Raw genomic sequence first — 23,936 nt, forward strand, 5'->3', positions numbered from 1 at the left:
CAGATATGCCATTATCATACAATCTGCTTCAATTGTTGTAATTTAACCACTAGGCTCATTTTACAAAAATTTCATTGTCGTTAGCCCTTTATAAAATAAAATGCCATCACAATACCACTGGCCATGTGTATCCCATCGTAAGTGTCAATTTGCACTAAAATAGTCAACACTTATCACATCCATCCATCTTCCATGCACACATAGAGCAAATTATCCACCTATCCTTTCCTAGTAAGAGAAAAATAAATAATGGTCTGGCTAGTGCGCTGGGATTTAGTGAAGGTTAGTTTCAAACAAATCACAAGGATTGATGACCAATTCTGATGAATCTGGGATGATGGTAACTGTCATGTGTCATATGGAAACATCTTAAACAATATAGATTCAGCATCAACAAATCATGGTGCTTCAATCCATTCCTTGAATTCCTGAAGGTCATTTAACTTGATGATGCCTACGGCAATGTTAGAGAAATAGTTATTCATATACAGGGGCGGATCCAAGATTTCTTTCTGGCGGGGGGGACAAGCAAGTCCGTATCCAGGATTTTATTTGGGGGGATATTATATACAAGGATACCTCGTAATACAAAACGAATGCAATGAGAATGGGACCGTATTAAAAATCTTGCATATTTTTAAGGGTCTGGGGGGGGGCACATGCCCCGGTGCCCCCCCTAGATCTGCCTATGTTCATATAATGTGAACATTTTCAGATAAATGAATTAAACACCTCAAAGGCCTTCTCTTTCATGCTGACCAATTTTCCCAAGGATTAGGATCTGGATCTGCTTCTACCTTAAGGTCTGACATTGGAAGATAAGCACTACATTTATTCACTCTGAAAATTTGGTCACTCGTCCAATGAAATTGCCGAAAATATGGCTGGTAAGGTAGTTGTTAAGGGCAATCAAATATCCTGTTGTCTGCATTTTTTAGGTTTCACTATATAATTTCACCAGTTGTGTACATAGAGGAAAACTGTTTCTCCTGCATTTCAGTTGGTGTCTTCAGGTCAGAGAGTTAGTTTCTGGTTAACCCTTTCACTGCTGTGACCTGGTACGTTCGCATGGCAGGCTGCTGTGAAAGTATGAGTTCACCCTTGCTGTCCCCTCTCTTCGACCCTCCGAGCCTTGGCACTTGGCTTAGCAATCAAGTGCGCCTTTAAACCGTGTTTCTGCAATAAAAAAATAAAGATTTCGTTAATGCTGCTAAAATGGCCTTGTTCCGGTGGTCCGCAGCCACATTTTTAGCAACGTTAACAAAATCGTTATTTTTCATCACAGACACACGGTTCAAAGACATACTTGATTGGTTGATTGGCAGGAATGCAATGCAAGCAATCATTTTTTGATGATAAGATTGATTGATAGATTTTCAAAATGAAGTCAGAGCAGTCACTTTTGGGGAGGGAGGCCCCCCGCTCGGAGGGTCCAAGAGAGGTGCAAGCGAGGGTGAGCTCATCAAGGAAAGGGTCCTGGATTTGCGAACCTTCGGAGGGTGTACCATGCCCATCCTGGAAGTACCTGCTCAATGGTCCCACGAGATGCATTTTAACCTTTTCACTGCATGTGAGGAGAAGGTTTTCCGAGATTGAACAGCAGTGCAAGGGTTAAATCAGGGTCGGTTCTTGGCATTTTTCTTGTGTAAGCAAACAACATTCTGGCCACCCCACTCAAAAATAACCTGAAAAGTAGTAGAATGAGTACTGAACATTGGGGCCACCCAAGGATTGACGCGGCGACATAGCCCAAAAGTTTTTAATCATAATTAACGAAGAATTAGTACTGAACATTTCATTGAGCACTTAGACACCTCCTCTTGCTTGGCACCCAATGAGACCGCATACTTTTCTTACTGCTTGAACTGGCCCTGAGTCAAATTCAATCTTAGGATGCCTGCTAGAATGCAGGAGAAACTGCTGCCTTCTAATTAACTAAAATGCAGAGAAACCTGAAAAATACAGCCTAAATATTGTCAACCCACTGTAAAAGCCTTTCCACCAACAATCTTTCAACCTTTTCAATTATCTTTGTGACTCAAAGGTGGGCCATTTGATTTCAGAGCTTGGAAAAAAATTTGTTCCAACTTGTGACTTTACATAAACCAACTCTCGTAGACTGCAGTATTAGCTCCACCGGGAAAATTCTAAGACAAAAGAAAATGGCTAAATTCAATTGATGTGTCTCTGTTTTCAGGTGAGATATTTAATGGAGACTGAATGCTTTAGTCGTTTACACCATGATGGAAGGGAATTAAGGGTAGAGTTGAAAGCAGTCTGGAATCAACCTGGACCTGCTCTCAATAAAAAGATGACAGAGGGCCCACTGCTTTAAATCATATTAGACAGATGGAGTGTTTCACTTGAATATACCTTCACACACTTCTCAATTTGGGATCAGGTTTCCTATGATGAATCTAAGCCACCATCAGGAATCAAACAAATTCAAACCCTCTGGTCAGGAGGAAGCTAATCCCAAGCTATCACCTGGAGTCAATTAAAGTCTCTGTATTGGTTTACTTCTTTCTGCGGTGTCTTGGTGGTATGCAACACCTATCAGAGCTGATTCCTCTGAGATCTGATATGCTTAAACCAGTGGCTTTTAAATAATCATCAATACTTTTGTAACATTATTTTTTAAACAGACAAAATAAAAACTTTCATTAGAGAGCAACCTTAAAATTACCATCTTTCCAAGTTTCCTAACAATTTTTCTAGGGAAAGTCACCTACCTGATTCCCATAATCTTAACTCCAACCCCCAAAATTTTGGCCAACCTTTTAGTCACAAAGATACATATTTGAAAAGGAAGGTGCAACTGTTGACCAGTGTTGATGACTGATGATCATGAGTGGCTGGGTTCAAGTCTGGAGACAAATATTGTTCACTCACGATATTGTTCATGTTGATATTGAGAGGCAAGCATTAGCATCGTACATTATATATGATTTTCAGAGTCTTGGGTATGGGGCGAGCCCTGGCAGGTGATTTTGCACAAGCCAACTAGAATGTTTAATAGGCTCTTCCTACCAAATTATAATTGGCTTTACGGAGTAAGTGGATCTTGCAGGCTTTCCTTTCCTTTAGCCGCAAAAATATTTTGAGCAGTAGGAAATATATTTGAGAAGGACAAGTGTGAACCAGTGTGAGTAAGTTGAGAAAGGCCATTGACAGGAAAAGATTTTTTGGGGGCTTCATTTGGAGGGAGGTTTCATTGCAGAGGGGTTCATTGAGGGGGGTATGAAACAAACATTATCTCCCTGGGATTTCAGGGAGGATAGGTCCCCCTAGCTCTCTAGGGCCTTGTAGGTCAATGTCCAGTTACGCAGGAAAACAGTGTGAACTCATACTATGAAAATATTGGCACTCAGTACATAAGACCGGCACACTAGTTGCCATGAATCATGGATAAACAGGCAACTGTCCATCAACTTCAGAGCCATTTTGCATTCTCTCTCAGAGTCACAGGTTCCTTATGATTCCTCCACTGTGGTGCAAGGTCATGTAAGCTTCCTTCACATATGTATTTGAAAAGGATGATAACAACTGCCAGCCAGTGAGATATTCCATGCAAAAAACACTGTTAAGTCACATTATTAAAATATTTACACTCATCACCTGAGGCAACCAAATATGCCACCATGAGTCAAGAAAAAGCAAGCAACTGTCCACCAATGTTAGAGTCATGAGGCATTCCCTCACAGAGTCAAGAGTCACTTTTAAATCCTCTTTTTCAGCCTTACATAATCCTCCATCGTCGTCAAACTGCATTTTTAAGCATTCTGGCTCCAGTAAACTCTTAGGGAAGGCTTGCGACACTCTGTCACTCATCAGAAGAAGCTCCATACTCTTGTACCACCCTCCACCACCCTGGGAGGGCATTTTTAACCGTCCTGGTTCCAGTAAAACCTTAGGATAGGCTCGGCCCATAACACTGTCGATGAGACGAATCTCCTTCCCTAGTTGGCAGAAGGCACCCTGAACCTTCCTGCCTTCGCACGACCCTACAACTGTGTCGAAGGGTGCTTTTAACCGTCCCGGTTCCATTAGAACCTCAGGGGAAGCTCGCCACTCACCGTCGCCACCACTTAGTCGGGTTAACCTTGTGCAGGCGGTTCCCTGATTCGCTGGCGTATGAGGGCGAACGTGGCCCCCATTCAGTATCAGGACTTGTCGGTTGGGGGCGAGGGGGCGGACGGGGGTGGCGTGGTGGACGCGGGGGCGTCTGCCTGCGCCTGGATAGCCCGGATGTTGGCCGGGGGCACTCCCACGTCGACCAACAGACGGGTGAACAGGTGGTGCTCGGAGATGGCCAGGAGGCGGTAGTTGGCGGTGTTGAGGCCGTCGAGACGGTAGCGCCGCCCCGAGGTGCGAAGCAGCTTGTTCCGAACCCGCCAGGCGAGCGGGCGGCGCTTCACGTGCTTGATCATCGTGTAGCGCGCTATCCACTCCGGCGGCCTCGTGATGACCAGACCCGCTTGCTGAACCCTGAAGAACATGAGATAAAGTCATTTGCCGCGCAGTGCAAGAAATATGTATTCCTTCTCGGAAGTTGGACCATTTAATTTCTTTAGATTTACTAAACGATTCCCATTTATCAAAGCGTGGATGGTGATTATGTTTATTAGAAATGAGTGTAGGAAGCCTGATGAGAGAGTAAGAATTGGTATCTAAACGTAAACAGCACCCACGGAGTGATGAAAAGCTAATTTCGTACTTCTTAGTGCGATTTATACTGTTTTTGGAAAAATTGTGTTTTTATAATATCATTTTATTTTTATCGCTTATCTACTTTTTAGTGGCGAATCATGTAGTAGATTAAACCAGAGGGTTTAAAAGAAATTTCTGACAAAGAAATTATAACTATTGCCATCTACTGAGAGAATTTGAAACTATTTTTCATCATGGAGATTAAGTTAATTAGAGCACAATGGAACGTTCAATGTTCCATTCGACATATATCTGTACATCTGAAGGGCGAAGTGCCGTCTACATGGTGCCAAGAAGGGATTGAACACCTGATTACTGAATATTTTATATTATTATCAGAAGCAAGCGTGCAAAATTTCAAGCCGATCCGACAATGAGAAGCGGATTAAAAATCATTTATAAGATTCCATTGATAAAACAGACGAAGAAATTTATAAAAAGCATGTTAAAAAGATGAATATTGACGAAATAAAGGGCAATGGTAACCAAGGGTGATAATGAGGAGTTAGTAGATACTAACCGATATCCCATATCGTCGTCCTCTCCTCCCCATCCCCAGTAAAGGTTGGAGTATCCATTGACTCGGAAGAAATGCTCCGTTCTTATGGCGAACACTCCGCCAACGAGCACCTTGTAAGGCAACCTGCAAAAAAAAAAAACACATTCTGTTAGATGCGCTGGAAGTGATATTTTTGAACACTCACAGGTTAGTTTGATGTTTTACTCTGTAATATCCCGCGGTAAAAATGAAACAAAAAAGGTTTTCACGACTTTTAAAAATATATTTCATTCAATTTGAACACCCAGCCTCATGAAAAACGATATAAATTATTGTTTAATTTAATTACTAACAAAGAAATCTCCCTCCAAGAAATATTTAATAAGTGTGGTATGTTTATTTAGGCTTCCAAGAAAAATCAACGTATTTAACGGTTGCTATCACCAAACAAAAATACTTAAATACCAGTCAGTAGAAAGCATCAGTAAGTAGTTAGCCAATTGATGTTATATAAGGAAGATAAAAATACATGTTATTATTTTGTAGCTTCCCTTGGTATGAAATAATCAAGTTCCAGCTTATAATATTTTTTGTTTATACGTTACAATTTTTACAGGCACACTCGGAATTTTACGGACGCAGAAAAATACATGCAAGGACGGATACAGTTTTTTTGTGGGGGGGGGGGGGGCACAAGGGTCTGACAGGAAAACGGTATTCTCATATTTGATATTAAAAACAACACACAACAATTACTGTTCTAAATATTCTCTGTATGGTATAAACGGTACTCTCTCGGTGATGCTTTTTTTTTTCGAGTGCTGACTATCAAACGACCAATGACCGGTAAATCTGTCTTCTTGGCTTGAGCTCAAGGCTGAAATGATTGATGCTTCGTAATACCCTTACTAATACACAAAACAAAACGAATATAATTATAATCGTATTAAAATTATCTATTTTTTAAGTGTCTGACGGGGGTGGGGCAAATTCCCCTCCTCCACTTAAATCCGCCGATGAATACATCCAACCTCGAGAAATCAATGAAGGCCGCTTCAACCATCTGAAGGACATGGGAGGAATATTCATTCAAATAAGGAGATGGTGGGCAGAGACATAGAGTAGGTGTTAGTGTACTCCTCACGAAATATGCCACTTGTAACACAGCTCAACGTTCCATCCGACAGTATATCTGACGGGCGAAGTGCCGTGCCAAGCAGAGATTGAATGTTCACCAGAAAAATCTACGCCACTGCCGGAATTTGAACCCGAGACCTTATGATACGAGGCCAGCAATATTGCTGCTACATCAAAGAGACCCAATACCATCGATAATTTAGTGAATTTTGACGCTAGGGCGAAGTTAAAAAAATAGCGGAAATTATATTGGCGATTTTCACCGTGGATATAAAAAATTAATCTTTTTTCATTTTATCTTGACCTCATTCAATTAATGATAAAATAATTCTTGGTGTGTAGGTATATTCTTTGACCTATACTCCAAGAATAATTTTTTTAATTTATTTATAAAAAATTACCTCGAAATTAACAATACCAAGAAATAACATTAAAGAAAATAAATTCAATATATTTTAATTTATAATAGATGATAACAAAGAAAGCTGATGTAATGACGCAGATTGACGTGGCCCAAGTTGCTAAAGTACACTAACTTCGATCTCTACCTATTTACTACCTTGTAATCTCAGTGCAGTGAGGATATATTTTGACGTAAATGAGGAAATTATATAATTTTTGAAAACCCGAATGGATAGAATACTTCAGCAACTTGAATAATAAGCATGGCAGGGTTTATGGTACCGATCGGTAATTTGAGGTTTATTTCTGAAGCAAAAAATAATTCAGGCCGTACTTGTTGGGACGATATTATGCTAAAAAATATCATTTTCGCTCGCTGGGGAAGGGCGAGGGTCTGGCCCCCATTTCTTGCCCAGAGTTCTCTCCACTCTGCCAGTTTTTACAACTTTTGTTGAACCCTATGACGCAACACCGTATCTCCCTACGTCGTTGAGATAATAATTCACGAAATAGTAGAATTTCAGGATTTGGCCAAAATTAAAAGTTCTCCGATCGGTATTAAAATAGGATATTTTGAAATATCAATTATTTAGGCCTGTTTACACGTTACATCAACACGTACGAGTTAATGTACGTTTGCGTGAATGATTTTTGTGGACCGGAACGGAACATGTACGAATGCATGAACCAAATTAAAACAGGTTCTATTTTCTGCGCATGCATTCGCACAAGTTGGGTGGTTACACGGTGCATTTTGGCGTTCATTGTCGCGTTCATACATTTAGACATTAACCCGTACGTGTTAATGTACCGTGTAAACAAGCCTTTAGACTCTCAAATTCCAATAAAAATTGAAGCTTAGAGGCAGTTGGAGAAAATGGATGAAAAATAGAAAGTTTTATGTTTCGAAAAAATTTTCTAGGGTATCAGAAGATTTTAGGGAGGGGGTGGGGTCGAATCAATGAATTTTTTGAAGTGTCTCCTTTCGTTCACCCCAAAAATTTGTATGAGTGAGTCAGGGGTCGGAAGTGGGATTTATCTTCTATCTGTAAATGTATATCGTGGTGCTACTTTCGGTTGTTTCCTATGCGTCCTTCCGTCGTTTTCTCATTACCATTTGTTACGTTACGTCACGTCATACAACTCCTTCTTAAAATATTTCAGTCCCTGCCTTCTCCCTTTACCCTGCGTAAAATGAGTGTGCCCTTGCCACAACCAAATTTGACTTTGTTTAAAAGATGTTTTTTTGTATGTAGGACCATAGAGTAAGTATATTACTCTATGGTAGGACCAAATGTTTTTGATTTGTTACCCCAGTCATGCATTATTTCAAAGTCTTTGAAAAAGTTTTTGCAAAATGCACATTCTTGGCTTCTCACTAAAGAAAGTGTAGAACAAATACTGTTGTAAAATATTGATGTAAATGAATAATAAATACTACTTTAGTTGTTTTTCTCATGTACGCACTTAAGCTTTGTTAGTATAGATTATAGTATAGTAGTATAGTATAGGTAACACAAAATGAGCTACACTATATGTAAACCACAATGTATTATTATTTTGGATGATAGCCTCAAACAGGTTATCCTTCGCGGCTACCTAAAATTACTCAATTTTGCTATTGTCATGTAATTTGTGTGTGGAATAATAAAATTATTATTATTATATTATTCTGTGGTTGATCATCCTGCCGGGTAGGCACACCTCTTCACTCGCCGAAAGGAATTAGCTATTAATCACACGTAGCTATTAATCTTCTCGGGGCAAATCTTTTTGGTGGGGTAGGAGTTCACAAGACATTTTTAGTCTACTCATGTATGGACACAAATAGCGATCGATGTAGTGAGCGTAGCATTTATAGCTTATAAGCTGATCCCGCGCGCGATATACGGTAATCGTTTTTTCCATTGCTTGCGGTTCAGCGTGCCTAAAAATCCTGCAATGTGATCATGAATTCCAATTTATAAGTTTCCTACCTCTCTGGATACTCCTTCCCGAGTGACGCAGGGTGGCCCCATAGCAGTACATAAATGGTTAAAGCACTTCGTACACTTCCATGAAGAGCTTCATGCATTCCAAAGCCTGTTTTCGTGTCACTGCTTTCATAAAAGTGTTCTCATTCCCGGCATTGTAATTGTGACTACAAAGCTTAAAGGTTAAAAAAACATCGATTTTTCCGTAAAAAAATTTCATTTCCTCTTTGTTTAGCAACTTAACATGCAGAGCGATAAACGATGGCGAGAATTCATAAATGGCTGCCAGCGCTTATACGCTATAATTGATTGCCAGAACTGCCGTAGGCAAATTAGGGCGATAATGCGATTGCCCCCTCAAAAGCTCACCTGGATTTAACCGCTGATGAATCGAGCGGGAGTCATAAAGCTGTCAACAAGCGAGGAAAAAGGAGAGTTCTGCCTTTGATCTTCATCTGTTGCGGAGGATTTGCTTTGAACTTACCGGAGATAATGCTGTTTGCGTCACGGATTGGGTTTCAACCGCCAGGTTGCAAAATAACTCCCAAAGCCTCGGGAATATGCACCTATTCAAATGTCTTCATAGCTCGACAATTAGTTCTACCGACCTAGGTATGTGCGAGATTTGAAATGCTCTTAAAAGAACATCTCATCGTTCAAGTAAACCTCGGTACTGTAGAACAATTTGACATCAAAATCAATTTTGGGGACTATATTTTCTCTATTCGTTTTATGAGTCTGTTTTGCATATTTTTTTTGTTTTTGCACTCCAGAAGTTAGGAGGAGGTGTAAAAAAGAGAAATAATGCACGTAGCACGGGCAATATTAAAATTTGAAATGTGGATTTGTTAATGAGTAAGTCGGCAGCCCTAAAGCGAGCATAAAGTCTCAAAGGGTGTCGAATTTCGAATTTTTCTTTACATACATATGTCATGTATTATGTTTATTATGAGGAATTATATACTATTATTATTAATAGAAAATCGTGTGGATGGCCATTTATGATCTTAACTCTATAGACTTCTCTGGATAATATTTGGAAGATTGCAACTTGCGAGAGGCTATATAGTCAATTTTACTTGACCATGCAAATGCGAGGGAGAAGGGGGAAAGAAAGCTATCTCCGCAGGCTTTCTCCCTTGCGTCCGTAATGAAAACAGAACCAAATCCTTCCCAGAATCCCTTTCGGTCTGTCCAAACATTGAAACCATCTTGCGAGTCTCTAGAGGGTGTGCTAGCACGCTTTTTGGGCATGCGATATCGCGGTGATCCAAAGACGCGGTGAAGATGCGTAATTCAATTATTCACGGGTTACTTTCGCAATCAGACAACTTTACCTTACAAAAGCATCCCATATTTCCCCTTCCTATTAAACTTCACGCAATCGTGGTGTTATTTTCCCGTAAAGTTCTGCCGAGGATGAAGATCATATTTTTCAAATTCATAACAAAATAAACAGTTGATGATTTGAGGCGTTACTTTATGGTATTTATTCATATCGAATGAAAATTAAAATATGTTTTTCCACAGAAAATATTTTTTAGATCACTACCACGGTTTCAACGCACTGCGTCATCCTCAGGCGAGGAGTACATTGACTGATCATCTTAAATACCTGCACGTATAACCCAGAAGGAGTGGGGGGGGGGGAACTGTAGAGGTAGGGGGAGGTTGGGGGGGTGGGAGGGGAGGGGTTGGGGCTTCCTTGGGTTTCCTTCCTGGGCTATTACAACCAGGGGAAGACCCAACCCCTCCCCTTCCACCCTTCCAATCCCCCCCACACCTACAGTTTCCCTCCCCCACTCCGTCTGAGTTTTTACGTGCAGGTATTTAAGATGATCATTCAATATACTCCTCACCTGAGGATGACACAGTGGGTCGAAACCATGGTAGTGATCTAATAAATATTTTATGTGGAAAAATATAGTGTAATTTTCATTCAACAAAAATAAACAGTATTTTGCATCAGCTCAGATAAAATATCAATAAAGACCCTGTGCAATGTAAACAACAAGATACTGATAAATCTTAACATTAATTGTACCCCGCTTAGGTACTACGTCACAAGGTGTTCATACTAGCGTCACGTATTTGGGTTACGGTTTTAAGATCACTTCTCCTATCATGGGAGCAAATTTATTGAGGCTGACCATTAAAAATAGGCCATAGAGTTTGAGGTAAAATTAACATCTTTTTTCTAAATTTATAAAATTCCTCTTTTTTTCTATAACCTCTGTACCGAATTAGTTTATTTATGCTCGCTGTATTATACACAGACTTCATCACCAGAGGGAAGGGGGAAAGGTCCCTCACAATATTTGGGGTCATTTGCAAAATAGTATTTTATTAACCTTTACGGAAATAATATCAAATAAAGGACCCTTAATTATCCGTTTTTGTTTTATTATGCGATCCACTTCAAGTTTTCATTTATTTTAGGTACTAGTATTGAAGAAGTAGCATACACATATGCATTGGTGATCTCTAATCCAGAGCTGAAAATATAATTCCACTAGGAAGAGATCCTCCAGAGAGAAGAATTCCCCCTCAATACCAGAAATTAAAACAATGGATTTTCATAATTAAACGAACCTACACATTTATTTGGATATTATTGCAGCTCATAAATGCGTAAGAGCAATGTTTTGGAAAGAAATATTTTAAAAATTGTCTCCCAGACCCTGTTGCATGTGTCCTTCCAATATATCACAGCTGATGACGCCAATGATATCATACATGTATTGATGCATTTTATTTGAATGTCTCACATCACGTTTATAATTTTTTAAATAAACATTATAATTCTGTTTCTTTCATGAAGTTCATTTGTTGCTTGTTTTCGTTGCTTTATGAAATCGTTAGTATTTTGGTCGAGTTGGCACCTTGGTGACAGGGATAAAAACAAAGAACTGTTATTTGAGAAGCCATATTGAGATGTAAAGAATAAAGAAAAATTGTAGCGTCAAGCAGGGCTGGGCAGTATTTCAAATACAAATATTTAAAATACATATTTGAAATACAATTTGTAATTTGTATTTGGAATTTCAAATACACCACCTGAATTTATCTTACATATTTTATTTCAAATACCGATTTTTGGTATTAAAAAATACATTTTTAGAATGCCTTTTAAGTAGTTCTGACTACACTTTTACAACATTATGCTTAAAAGATTACTCTGTTTTCGTTAGATTCGTTTTCTTCATGTTTGCAAAAATCCATAACGTGCCAAGGCAGGTAATATTTTTTAAAAGTCTTTTTTTAGTTTCCATACAAATGTATTTTGTATTTTAAAAAGTATTTAAAATACTATTTTATAGTTCGTTTTTCAAATATCCAAGTCAAAGGTATTTTGTATTTTGCATTTCAAATAGGTACATTTGAAACGGTATTTTAAATGTCGAATACTCCTCAACCTGTATTTTGCCCAACCCTGTCAAGTGATATTAAAGTTTTTATAATTGCTTTGATACGTTAGTGTCATGAATCGCTTCTGTACATCGGTGGATAAATTCTAACAACATGTATTTAAAAAATAGCAACTTTTCAGGAGAGCAAAGAAACGATTTATATTATTTTTACACAGAAATTAAAAACAAAAACAAATAAAACTGAAAAAGAAGGCTACTTCCATTAACCTTTCAACATAAGTGTTGTTAGAATTAGGGATAAAATTGTCTTTACTTCCAAACGGCAGTATTAACTCAAACCGGACAAATTTTGAGAGACTTGTTGTTAGAACTCAGCCATCGATATACACTAGTTTGTGTGCATGAGTATGTTTGCATTTCCGGTCCTGAGGAGGCTTAAAGAGGCCAATAAATTGTTTATTTACTTGTTACTTTCATTGCAGTTTGAACGAGAGAGAGAGAGCTCTTACATCCACCAGTATGGCTCTGACGCTCCGGATGAGATTTTCTGAATCTCGCGGTCGTCTGCCTCCGCGAATATTTCCACCCTGACTCCCATGGGGTCAGATAAGAACGGAATACTAAATTCCAGCCGCCGTTTGACTTGCTAACAAAAGGCATTCTCTAAAGGGACTCCGCGCCCCATTGGCGTACGTCTCAGCTTCATGACTAAATTATCGTTCCGAACACCGCGTCACCTGCTCGTGAAATTTTTCATGGAATGGATTTTTGCATACGGGATGATGACGCCGATGGAAATATGAAAAACTGTCGTCGTCTAAAAAAATTATTGGGTGTATTTTTAATTGCTGTTGGTTTAATTTAAATGTACCTGTCAAGACCGATCTATAATCGTTTGCATTATGTCCCTTTACGTAAATGAGCTCCCTCCCTTCAGTTCAATTAGACATTTGTAAACCTAAGAATTCACCGAATTGTATTCTGCAACTTTTTTTCGTTAATGCAACAGCAGCAATTTTAAAAGAGCATTAAATTGACAGGACTTCAACTCTCTTTTGAATGATGCACTTGCATGAGAATAATTTCAATAGAGGGGATACTGAGGAATGTATTGAGGAGTAATTGGCTTATGACTTAGCAGTGATGAGAAGTTCTTTGGATAAAAAAAATAGTTTAAACTAATATCCCTTACCATTCAAAATCTCTATGTTCCAAATAGTAGAATGGTGGGATTTAATTTCACATTAAATTAAAGATTATATATTCATACGAGTACCCAAAGCCTGAGAAAAAAATCAATATAGTTTTGCGTTAGAAATATAATACATGTATCTGGCAGCGCAGTCATTTTCGTATCCTTTAACGGTGATTTTTTTCTTCTATGCCGTGATTCTCATACTTTATTCTGCATTCTAATTCTCACTACGCCGCAAAAAAATTCATGGCTGCCCGCCTCAAAGCAAATTAAGTATTTTTTCCCTCAATTGTAATTTAAAAATTAAAGTAATTGCACAAAGGCATATTCTCTACGTTAATATTCAAAAAAAGACCAAAAATTCGCGATAATTTTACGAAAATTGAATTGATAGGAGAATGGGAAAAATATCTTGAATAAATTATATCTGTACCTGATCTTTGCATGATATTTAATGGAAACCTACCAATAAAACTTGGGATAACTTTCTTGTTTGATGTAACAAGTTTTTCCTTAGGCATACGGAAGCATTAGGACTTGTACCGTGGAATATCTTATGACGTTGATTGCGGAATTCTCTCCTTTTTCACCAAAATACGTTTTCTTACTCAAACGCATAGAAATAATATCGAGGGTCAGCTGATTTCTCCTTCTTTAGAGTTTTCGCCGCGTTGTTTGTCAACGCGGCGGGATTTTACCGGGTTAAAATGTTGTCATCCAGGGTTTTATGGGTTACAACCCCCCATGTGCCTTTAAAAGAGGCGCTAAAAATGATTAAGATGGCATTAATAAATAACTTTGAATAAATACTCGTAAAAATGTACTGTTTTTTAGTCATAAATATCACGTTTTCAACATCAAAAATCTCAAATTTTTCCGGGGAAGGATCCCCATTTGCCCTAGGGTGTAACTCCGGAAGAGCCCCGAAACCTCCGGTGAACACCCCCATTTCAAAATCCTGGCTACGCCAATGTTGTCAATCTATGACAAAGAACACGGCCAAAACCCAAAAGATGGATTATTCATCTAATCAAGAACGCCACGGAAGACTACTACAAGACAAAATCGTGGGCAGTCGTTTTTCGCGGACTTTGTTCAACATGACCTCATGTATGTTTAACATAATGACAATTTTGTCTATTTCCGTATTTATTCCAACCGATCCAGGTTTCGGTACATAATGCCATTTTTAAGGTATTATTTTCCTTGAAAATGGCATTATGTGCCGACACCTGGGTCGGTTTGAATAATGAAGTGTGGAAATAGACAATTACTTTCTTTAACAACAATAGTAATGTCTGTAATGATCACAGATCCTCCAAATAAGATCATTTTAATATATTTGGATAACACATAAAAAAGTTACCAATGCCCATGCGGGATCCGAACCCGCAACCATCGGTTTGGCAGGTGAGGACCCACTACGACCGAGGCCGGCAAATATGAACAAACCAATTGGACAGGATATGTTGAATTTTGATAAAATGTTTAGGTAGAGCTTCATCTTCTTAGAAAATTTTTTTTTGAGGTTTTGGCCACCTTTTTTTGATTTCAGCTCAGAGTTCGACGGCTTGCCTGCACGTTTGCTTCGCAAGAAAATCTAGCTTTCTCCCTGCGGATTATTCCTCGGGATGTATTTTACTTTTTTCTTTCTTACAGCCGCGCTCCTTGCAAATCTACTGTTCGTATTCCACCATGAATTTAACGGCTCACGAATTCCAAGCCGTAACAGAGTTCGTCGTAATTAATGTTGAAAGCAGGGAACGAAAAGCGAAACTCTTAACTATTAGCGAGGCAGAGAATCCAACTTCAAATTCTCTGGGGAGATTTTTATCACGGTGAATGAAATTTTTTACGGGACGTGATCATTCACTCATTTACCTGATGTTGCATTAAAACCTTTCACGTAGTACCAAAGCACTCCCCGGGCTCATAACTTTAGTGAGAAAAAAGTATCTACCCCGCATATTTCGAGTTTTTCATTTTTCGAATGAAGAGAAAGTTCGTTCGCGATGAAATATAGCTAATACTTTTAATCAAAGGGTATACACCAGAGAATGAGTTTTGCGCCATTTATTCCATAGTCATATAAGTAGTGTATATTCTGTCCTCACTCATTACCTTAAAATAATTATGGTGGAACATGGGGAATAAACCGTAGTCAATTGTCCAATAGGACTGAGAAATATTTTCAACCAAAAAAAGTTTGTCCTATTATTTTACAGGACAAATAAAAGCATAAATTATCAATGTTATTTACAAGGGCTGACATTAATGGGATATCATCGCGTATTAAAACCCAGTTAAATGCACATTTTTATGGCGAAATAATTCCGAAAGACATTTATGCTACCATCAGCGTTCCAGGATATAAAATCCAGGGATGCACAGGTTTTAGTTTAACTGCATAAAAGTTTTGCTCAAATGCAATATGTATGGTATAATAATTTTGAAAAATGTTCCCAAAAGCTGGGAGTCAAATTTGCAATTCGATAACGAGTTTCTGGAAGATATAATTTGCCCAATTTTAGAGACTAAATAACTAAATTCAATTTTTTTCAAGGCTCTTTAATGTCTTTGTGCTGGGGATATTACTTGTAGTTTAAAATATTGCCTCAAAATTCGACGTTAAGGGGGATACATAAATTATTTACCTTAAAATTATGCTTGCGTTTGTATTACCAGCTATCTACGGTTTTGTGTATTGGTTATGGAACTCCTATTTTAAATACACTGAAGAAAGGTTTAGTTGGAAATACGATGAAATTAATCAAACTTTACGGTCCATATGGAACATTGAATATTTCGGTAACAATAATCAAACCAGTTTAATAAATGCAGTTTGATAAATTCTATCAAAATGGCCACAGAAACTCGTTCAAAATTCTAAAATCAAAAGGACAATAATACCTCCGTAGCGTGCGCAAATGAAATATTTTCCACCCAGCAAAACGAAAATTACCAAACCTTGAAGCGTATCGAATTTATTTAGTTATTTTTACCAAGCTCTTTCGTACGTTTGACCACATTATGAAATGCCAAAATGTTCGATAAAATTTATCAAGAACAATGTAGTGTTTATGATCTTGGAGTATAGGTCATGATAAATAAAATACACATTTCGCCAACGTTTCGGAGATTTATTCTCCTTCCTCAGGGCTCTTAATTATAATGAATGTTTACAAAGAAAATAACGAAAATAAATTAATGAAGTGGTTACAAAAATTTTGAATACAATTGTGCAGTACAAATTCATTGGTAAATTAAAAATTTTGAACAGAATTAAACAACATACCTGTGATAGAAAAGTTTCGTTACTAGGCTAATCATGGTTACTTATAAATATTGATTCATTTGTTAACAAATGGTATCTAAATTATACTAAACAATTTAAATTTCGATGAATTAAATAATAATAAATTTTACTTAGGTGTTCGATGTCCGATCTTTTATTGCAACTGTTATTTGATTTTGATATGTAAAACATTTCTTTAAATAATCTTTTCTTAAAATTGGTTTCTATGTCTAAAATTTTGGTGTTCTCGAAATCAAAATGATGGCTATAGTCTAGACAGTGATTTGAAAGAGCAGAAAGAGTGATTTTATTTTTTATTGATGATTTGTGCTGGGATATTCGGTTTTTTAAATATTGAGAAGTTTGACCAATGTAACAACTATTACAATCGAGGCATGGTATGTGGTATATTATGTTACTTTTTTATAAAATTACACACAAAATTTCTAACACGCAAAGCAAACTTCTGTACACAAAAATAAAATCAGAAACCCCAAAAAAACTAAAAAGTAACATAATATACCACATACCAAGCCTCGATTGTAATAGTTGTTACATTGGTCAAACTTCTCAATATTTAAAAAACCGAATATCCCAGCACAAATCATCAATAAAAAATAAAATCACTCTTTCTGCTCTTTCAAATCACTGTCTAGACTATAGCCATCATTTTGATTTCGAGAACACCAAAATTTTAGACATAGAAACCAATTTTAAGAAAAGATTATTTAAAGAAATGTTTTACATATCAAAATCAAATAACAGTTGCAATAAAAGATCGGACATCGAACACCTAAGTAAAATTTATTATTATTTAATTCATCGAAATTTAAATTGTTTAGTATAATTTAGATACCATTTGTTAACAAATGAATCAATATTTATAAGTAACCATGATTAGCCTAGTAACGAAACTTTTCTATCACAGGTATGTTGTTTAATTCTGTTCAAAATTTTTAATTTACCAATGAATTTGTACTGCACAATTGTATTCAAAATTTTTGTAACCACTTCATTAATTTATTTTCTTTATTTTCTTTGTAAACATTCATTATAATTAAGAGCCCTGAGGAAGGAGAATAAATCTCCGAAACGTTGGCGAAATGTGTATTTTATTTATCATGACCTATACTCCAAGATCATAAACACTACATTGTTGTAATAATAAGGAAGGTCAGGAGAAGAAACTTTATTTATCAAGAACGTTTGATAAAATAAGTGAAGTTATTAATTATTTGCATCAAAGTTTGAGTATATTTAACAAAAGTACTCCCTATCATACCATACCTCCCTATAATAGATAATTTTTTCCGTGTATTATCATCGAGCTTTTGCGAGGTCAGGTATCGCGAGATACAGGCTGCTGGGAAGCAAATTGCAGACCAGCAGAGTAGAATAGGACAAAGGTGATGGAAAAGCGGAAAACTGAGGAAGGATTATTATTAGCACATAGTAGCCTCAGGGGTCAATGATAATGGGACCATGTCCAAATATTTCCAAGCGCATTTCCCCTCAAGGGCCAATCCATTTAATGAAATCATAGCACAGAATCCCCTCCGAGGTATGTCAACAGGGTTTCGAGGATATGGCCGCAAATTCTATTAGTGCAGCGAAGGGTACTGACGGCGCTTCCAGCCATTCTCAGACTTTCTGCTCACGGGCATGTATGAAGTAAGAGCGCTTTACAGGGTTAAGTGATGGTAGAGTGCACGTGAGTTTTTTCTTGTCCAGTATCTGGCTTGGTCTACAGATTTTATCTCTATTCACAATCTATTTCAAAAATATATGGCTATGGAATTTTTACTTTACTTTTTAACCCATTATGACCCACTGTTGCTTCTAAGCAACATCAAAAATGTATAAATTTTCTGCTCTTTTTAGGAAATATGTAAACTACGCATTATTTTGTGGTGTAAATTGCAATTACAAAATATTTAGCAACCACGATTATTATGTTTGAGTGCAAAATTTTCATGTTTTCGAAATGAAAAATCTTGAAATTTGATTTCTCCCAGAAGTAGCTCTGGGTTAGAAAGGGTTATAGCTCTGGGTTAGAAAGGGTTAATTGAATTCCTATTACCTAACAGACATAAAAAGGTGGGTATAAAGAAATCAGTAAGCGCTGAGAACTTAAGTTCTCATTTAATTTTATTCATTTGACCTTTTAAGTCGGTAAATGCTAAGAAACAGATGTACTGCGGTCTTAAAGACTTCCGAAAAGCGATTTATATCGAACTGTATCAGGAATTGGCACTATCATTTTGATTTTATTTATGACCCCGATTAATTAATTGTCACGGGAGTTGAACGATTTTGCTAGTAGCTACAATAAATTGGGGAGATCGAAAGACATTGATTAAAAAAATGACGCTTCCTTACGCTAATAGGGTACAGTACTAACATATGTTCGGACACTGATATGTTGAATACAGGCACATAACCAGAATGATAAACAAGGTATCGTATCGCCCTCTAATTTTATTATGACAGTTTACTATAAGTGTTTCAATTGTTACACAGTCACCATCAGGTACTGTATAATTGTTGCACAATCATACAAAAGTAAGTGCGTGGTAAGCTGTCATGATAAAATTAGTGGGGAATGCGATACCTTGTCAATCATTCGATACAATATAGAGGACTCTGATTCGATACGTTGTTCCACGACATCTCTCCGCAAAAAGTTCACTTTATACGTAGCCATTTTGCTTTGAGGGAGCTTTGTTGGTGTTCGGGTTACCTATACCGAAATTTCGTTCTCAATTCGCTCATTTCAATCAGCTATATATTTCGTTTGCATATGCTGCACTATATCAAGAATATTTTTCATCCAGGAAGTAAAATTTACCATTTGTTATAGGCATACACAATGAAGTACAGCTATACGGAAACATGCAGTGCCAGAGGATAGGTGCCCCAAGGCTAGTGGTCTCCTGAAGGAAAAATTGAATCTGACTCGCGTGAGGTGAATAGCCTGAAAAACAATAATTATGTAAACAAAACTGACGAGAGAGGTGCATTATTAAGTTTAAAATATATAAATTTGGTTTACTTCCCTTCACAACCATATAAACACAGTCATTATGACCAAGAGCAATAAGTCAACCATTCCAACAACCAGAGCTCAGACTAAGCGTCAATTATAAAACCAATTTAACACGTATGTTGGGAGTTTTTGGGGCTGTTGGTAGGCAATATTATATTTATTGCTAACACCAAAATTCATAAAAAGCTGAGGTTTCTTTACCAAGAGTCACGCTAAGTAGAGCTACGTTGTTACAAGTCACTATGAATTAGTAGACCTTCTTCTGCTTTAAGCTCCTAATCCGCGCTCAGTCAAGTTATTGTGAACAAGACTTTGCATATGCATATATTTTTGAAATAGATAGTGATAAGAGATAAAATCTATAGATTAAACCATATTATAAATACATAGTGAAATTCCACGGTGTTCATTGCCGTCGACTTGTTTTGGCTTTTGAAGCGTTTTTTCCAAGCTCAAACTAACTATGGTGAATATGTTTTACATGCCCGAGTTGAGCTTATAATATATGTTCGAGAGACTTTAGTGGAATTCCTAATACCTACCAGACAGAAAAAGGTGGATTTAAAGCAATTAGTAAGCACTGAAAACTTACTGATGTTCTCATTTAATTTTATTAATTTGATCCCTTAAGTCGGTAAATGCGAATAACGTAGGCACTATTTTATTGATTTTTTTTGTGAGATTCCGAAAGTAGATACTTAGTGACTAATGGAAAGGTGCTATGCACACTTTCGGAATCTTATGCTACTTAACCCGGTAGTGCTACTTTTAGTTGCGTTTTTTGAGTCGTTTTCTCATTACAGTTTGATACCTACGTCACGTAATACAACTTCTGTGGTCGGATATCCTGCCGAGTAGACACACCGCTTGACATTAATAGGGAAAACTTAAATCGAAGGATTCTATACTTAACTCTTCATCCTCTTGGTGCAAACCTTTTTTCAGGGGCAACGGCTTCTTCATACGATGTTTTTGGTATTCGCACGCATGAACACATATAGCGATGAATATTACGGAGCGGGGTATACGGAAATTATTTTTTCCATTGTTTGCTGTTACATATATGTGTACTATAATCGTACCTGCATTGTTCCTTCAACTAAAAATCCTGCCATGTGACCATGAATTCCAAGTTCCAAGTTTTCAAATTCTATGGGTACTATCCTTCCCGAGCAACGACGGGTGGCCTGCTAGTGACTAATAGTTCACCCCTGAAGATAATGGCAGACTCAGCCTTCAAAACGTGGGGACCAATTACCCAAAACCCCACCCGGTGGGAAACTCGAAAATTATTCCTTCAATCGTACGATGCGTTCACATTGTGTAACGTGTTATATAAAACAAGTTACATGTAACATATTTTACGAAAAAGTCTCAAATCCGTGTAACATGTCACATGTAGCATTATCTTATAAAACAAAATATCGTGTCATACAACAAGTTTTTGGTTTTCCACACGAAGAGTTGTAGAACACGACATTTTGCTTTATAACACATTGTGACATGTAGCATGTTAGACGGGTAAACTTTTTCGTAAAACATGTTATATGTAACTTGTTTAGTATAACATGTTACACAGTAAACGCACCTTTAGGGTTGTTAACCAGTGATGGTGATGACTATGTAATGGGTTCAATTCGGTGCATCTAAGATTATTGAATTACAAATGATCGGACTGAGTGACTCTAATGGCAGTGTTTGACGGTGGAATGACCCGAAAACTTGTAAGTCAGTCGCGGGCGCGAATGAACTTCTTACCGGCGACGCGACACGGTGGTGCTGCGAAGAAGAGGCCTCCCTAATCCGATACTTGAGCGACGAAGTTCGTTCACCCGACCGAATTCCCCCTTCACACCCGACAGATCGCATTATGAGCATCTCGGAGAGAGCGCAACACCCCCTCGAGATACCCACTCCAAAACCGATGCCAACGGTTGATACATTTCGGAGAAAATTTTTCGGAATCCCTAAAGGAGTGGGTCACAGAGGAAAATGGAGATGCATTTTTTAACTAAAGGGGATATAACCGACTTGAGCGGCAGAATCATTAGCGGGTTTAAAATCGAATTAAATTGAAAAATCAATGAAAACATATGCCGAAGACAGTTATATGACCTTGATAGCCGAAACTGGTAGTAATTTTTTAAATAAACCATGACAGTTACGAAGTGTTATCATTGCTTATTTGGAAAGAGAAAACGAATCTAAATTACTCAGATTACATACAGGATCTATCCTAAAGGTGCGTTTAAACGGTGTTAAATGTTATATAAACAAGTTACATGTAACATGTTTTACGAAAAAGTTACAAATCAGTGAAACAAGTCACATGTAACATTGTGTTACAAAACAAAAATTCGTGTCATATAACAAGTTTTTGGTTTCCCGCACGAAGTGGGAAAATGTTTAACATGTTACAGAAGAGGTGAGGCACATGGTGGGGATAGCCAGTTGACGGGTGGGCTGCGACTGAATCTGTAACATGTTATTTGTGCATTTTTGGCCCCGCTGGACTCTTGTTATTAAAGAAATTTTACAAGTAACTTGTTACATATAACATGTTTATATAGCATGTTACACAGTTGTAAACGCACCTTAAAAGCTGCGCTAATTTAGTTGGAGATGTTTTTAGGGTGTACTCCGCATACGTTTTCAGTTTGTTCTTCGTTGTGATTTTATAAAACGTTCTGGAAATGGCTTCTTTTCATATCCATGCAAATGGTTTGCAATCTTTTTTTCTGGCCGGAACGTTGGCCTCGTCCCTAATTCTGAAGGAGCGCTACATAATGGTACTCAGGACTGCATTTACTTGTCCAGGACGATGATATGAGTTAACATTGAGGTATCTGTTGGTAGAAGATGGGTTTATGTACATCGCATGTCCCAGACTTCCATCTTCTTCCATTTGCACCAATACGTCCAGAATGGAATGTCCGTTTTTTTGTTCTTGCGTTATAAAAAAATAATTGTCGTTTACACTGTTCAAGCGATACTAATGTTGTTTCTCAATATTTTAAAATCTTCACGGGAGCAAATATTTGACTTATAAAATCGCGGAACATGCAGAGAGTTTGAAAGAGTTTTCAGATGCACGGACGAAAGACTAGGGTATAAAAATGGAGTAATTCATCGATATGATGATATAATCTCCACATAAGTTAGTTACAGCAGAAGAATGAATGCCATTAACCCCATGGTTGGTGCCAACGAAAAAAAATTCATTAGTATTTTCTGCTGGGGTATTACGATAACTTCTAGGCTAAGCAATTTATTCCATGCTACAGGACATATGCATATAATGATCATAAAACTCTAGCGTTTATTCAGCCATCAATTTTCAATAAAAGATAATTGACCAACTAGATTTTATTCCGTTTATTTTGTGAGAGTTGAAAAAAATCGTTGGTCGATTTTTGTAATCTATAGAACACTACTTCTACAAATTTATGATCTAACCATTTCGCGCGGATGAAGTCTTTAAGCAATCCCCCACTACAAATCACGAGGTGCAAATTACGAGGTAATTCGGGGTAAGAACTACTGCCCCTTATTTTGAATGCTTTCAATTCAGTAATTCCAGCTTTGTAATGATCTATATCTTAATATAAGTATGGGCTATACAAACCAACCTCCGGGTTGAAGAACAAGGGATTCAAAGCGTTGCATATATATTTTTCACCTCTTTCGACAAGTCTCTTGGGGATAGTTTTTTGATTGATGAAGTTAATAAACGACGAGTGGATTCACTAATAAAAGAACGGGAGTTGGAGGGGTAGCAGGAATAAATATCCATTAATCGTTGGAAATAGAGGGAATTACATTTTTTACCCTTGAATTAAGGCTAGATGTCAAATTTTAAACTCGCAAGAAAATGAATCAATAGTTGGTGATGAAAGAGTAGGGAAAATTTTTAGCGCAGGCAAATAATAGTAAAATAGCTTACCTCTCGTTGAGGGGAGAGATTAGTAGAAGATATCATAATACTTACTGTTTTAGCATTTTGAATCACGAGAGAAAAAATGTAGGGAGTACGCTGGTCTATAATAAACAAAACTTCCACCCAATATCTCTAACCGAGAAGCTTTAGAGTATGTGATCATTGTGGTGAAGGGTGAAAATGATTTGGTCGCATGAATATTACAGCGGTGGCGATTCACAGCGTTGCATATATTATTTAGCTCACTCGACAAGTCTCCGAGGGATACAGCTCAATTATCAGCGAGGATAAATTAAAACTCTGATTAATAATTACCTCGGGTGAGATGATAACATTTGGAAATACGAGTTCGCTCGATAAAATATTCCATT

The 23,936-nt window shown here is 37.4% G+C and overlaps 1 protein-coding gene across 1 annotated transcript in view; it reads right to left on the minus strand.

The window, feature by feature from the left end:
* Nucleotides 1-4,063: 4,063 nt before the first annotated feature.
* LOC124161326 (beta-1,4-N-acetylgalactosaminyltransferase bre-4-like) overlaps nucleotides 4,064-23,936 on the minus strand; it is a gene marked incomplete at its 5' end in the record, with an annotated part of 177,366 nt that continues 157,493 nt past the window's right edge. The window contains 2 exons of the mRNA XM_046537639.1: nucleotides 4,064-4,488; nucleotides 5,231-5,353. Of these exons, the coding sequence (XP_046393595.1) occupies nucleotides 4,164-4,488; nucleotides 5,231-5,353 (448 nt within the window). The remainder of the gene's footprint in view (nucleotides 4,489-5,230; nucleotides 5,354-23,936) is intronic.

The sequence above is a fragment of the Ischnura elegans genome, chromosome 6, assembly GCF_921293095.1.
Source record: "Ischnura elegans chromosome 6, ioIscEleg1.1, whole genome shotgun sequence".
Taxonomy (NCBI): domain Eukaryota; kingdom Metazoa; phylum Arthropoda; class Insecta; order Odonata; family Coenagrionidae; genus Ischnura; species Ischnura elegans.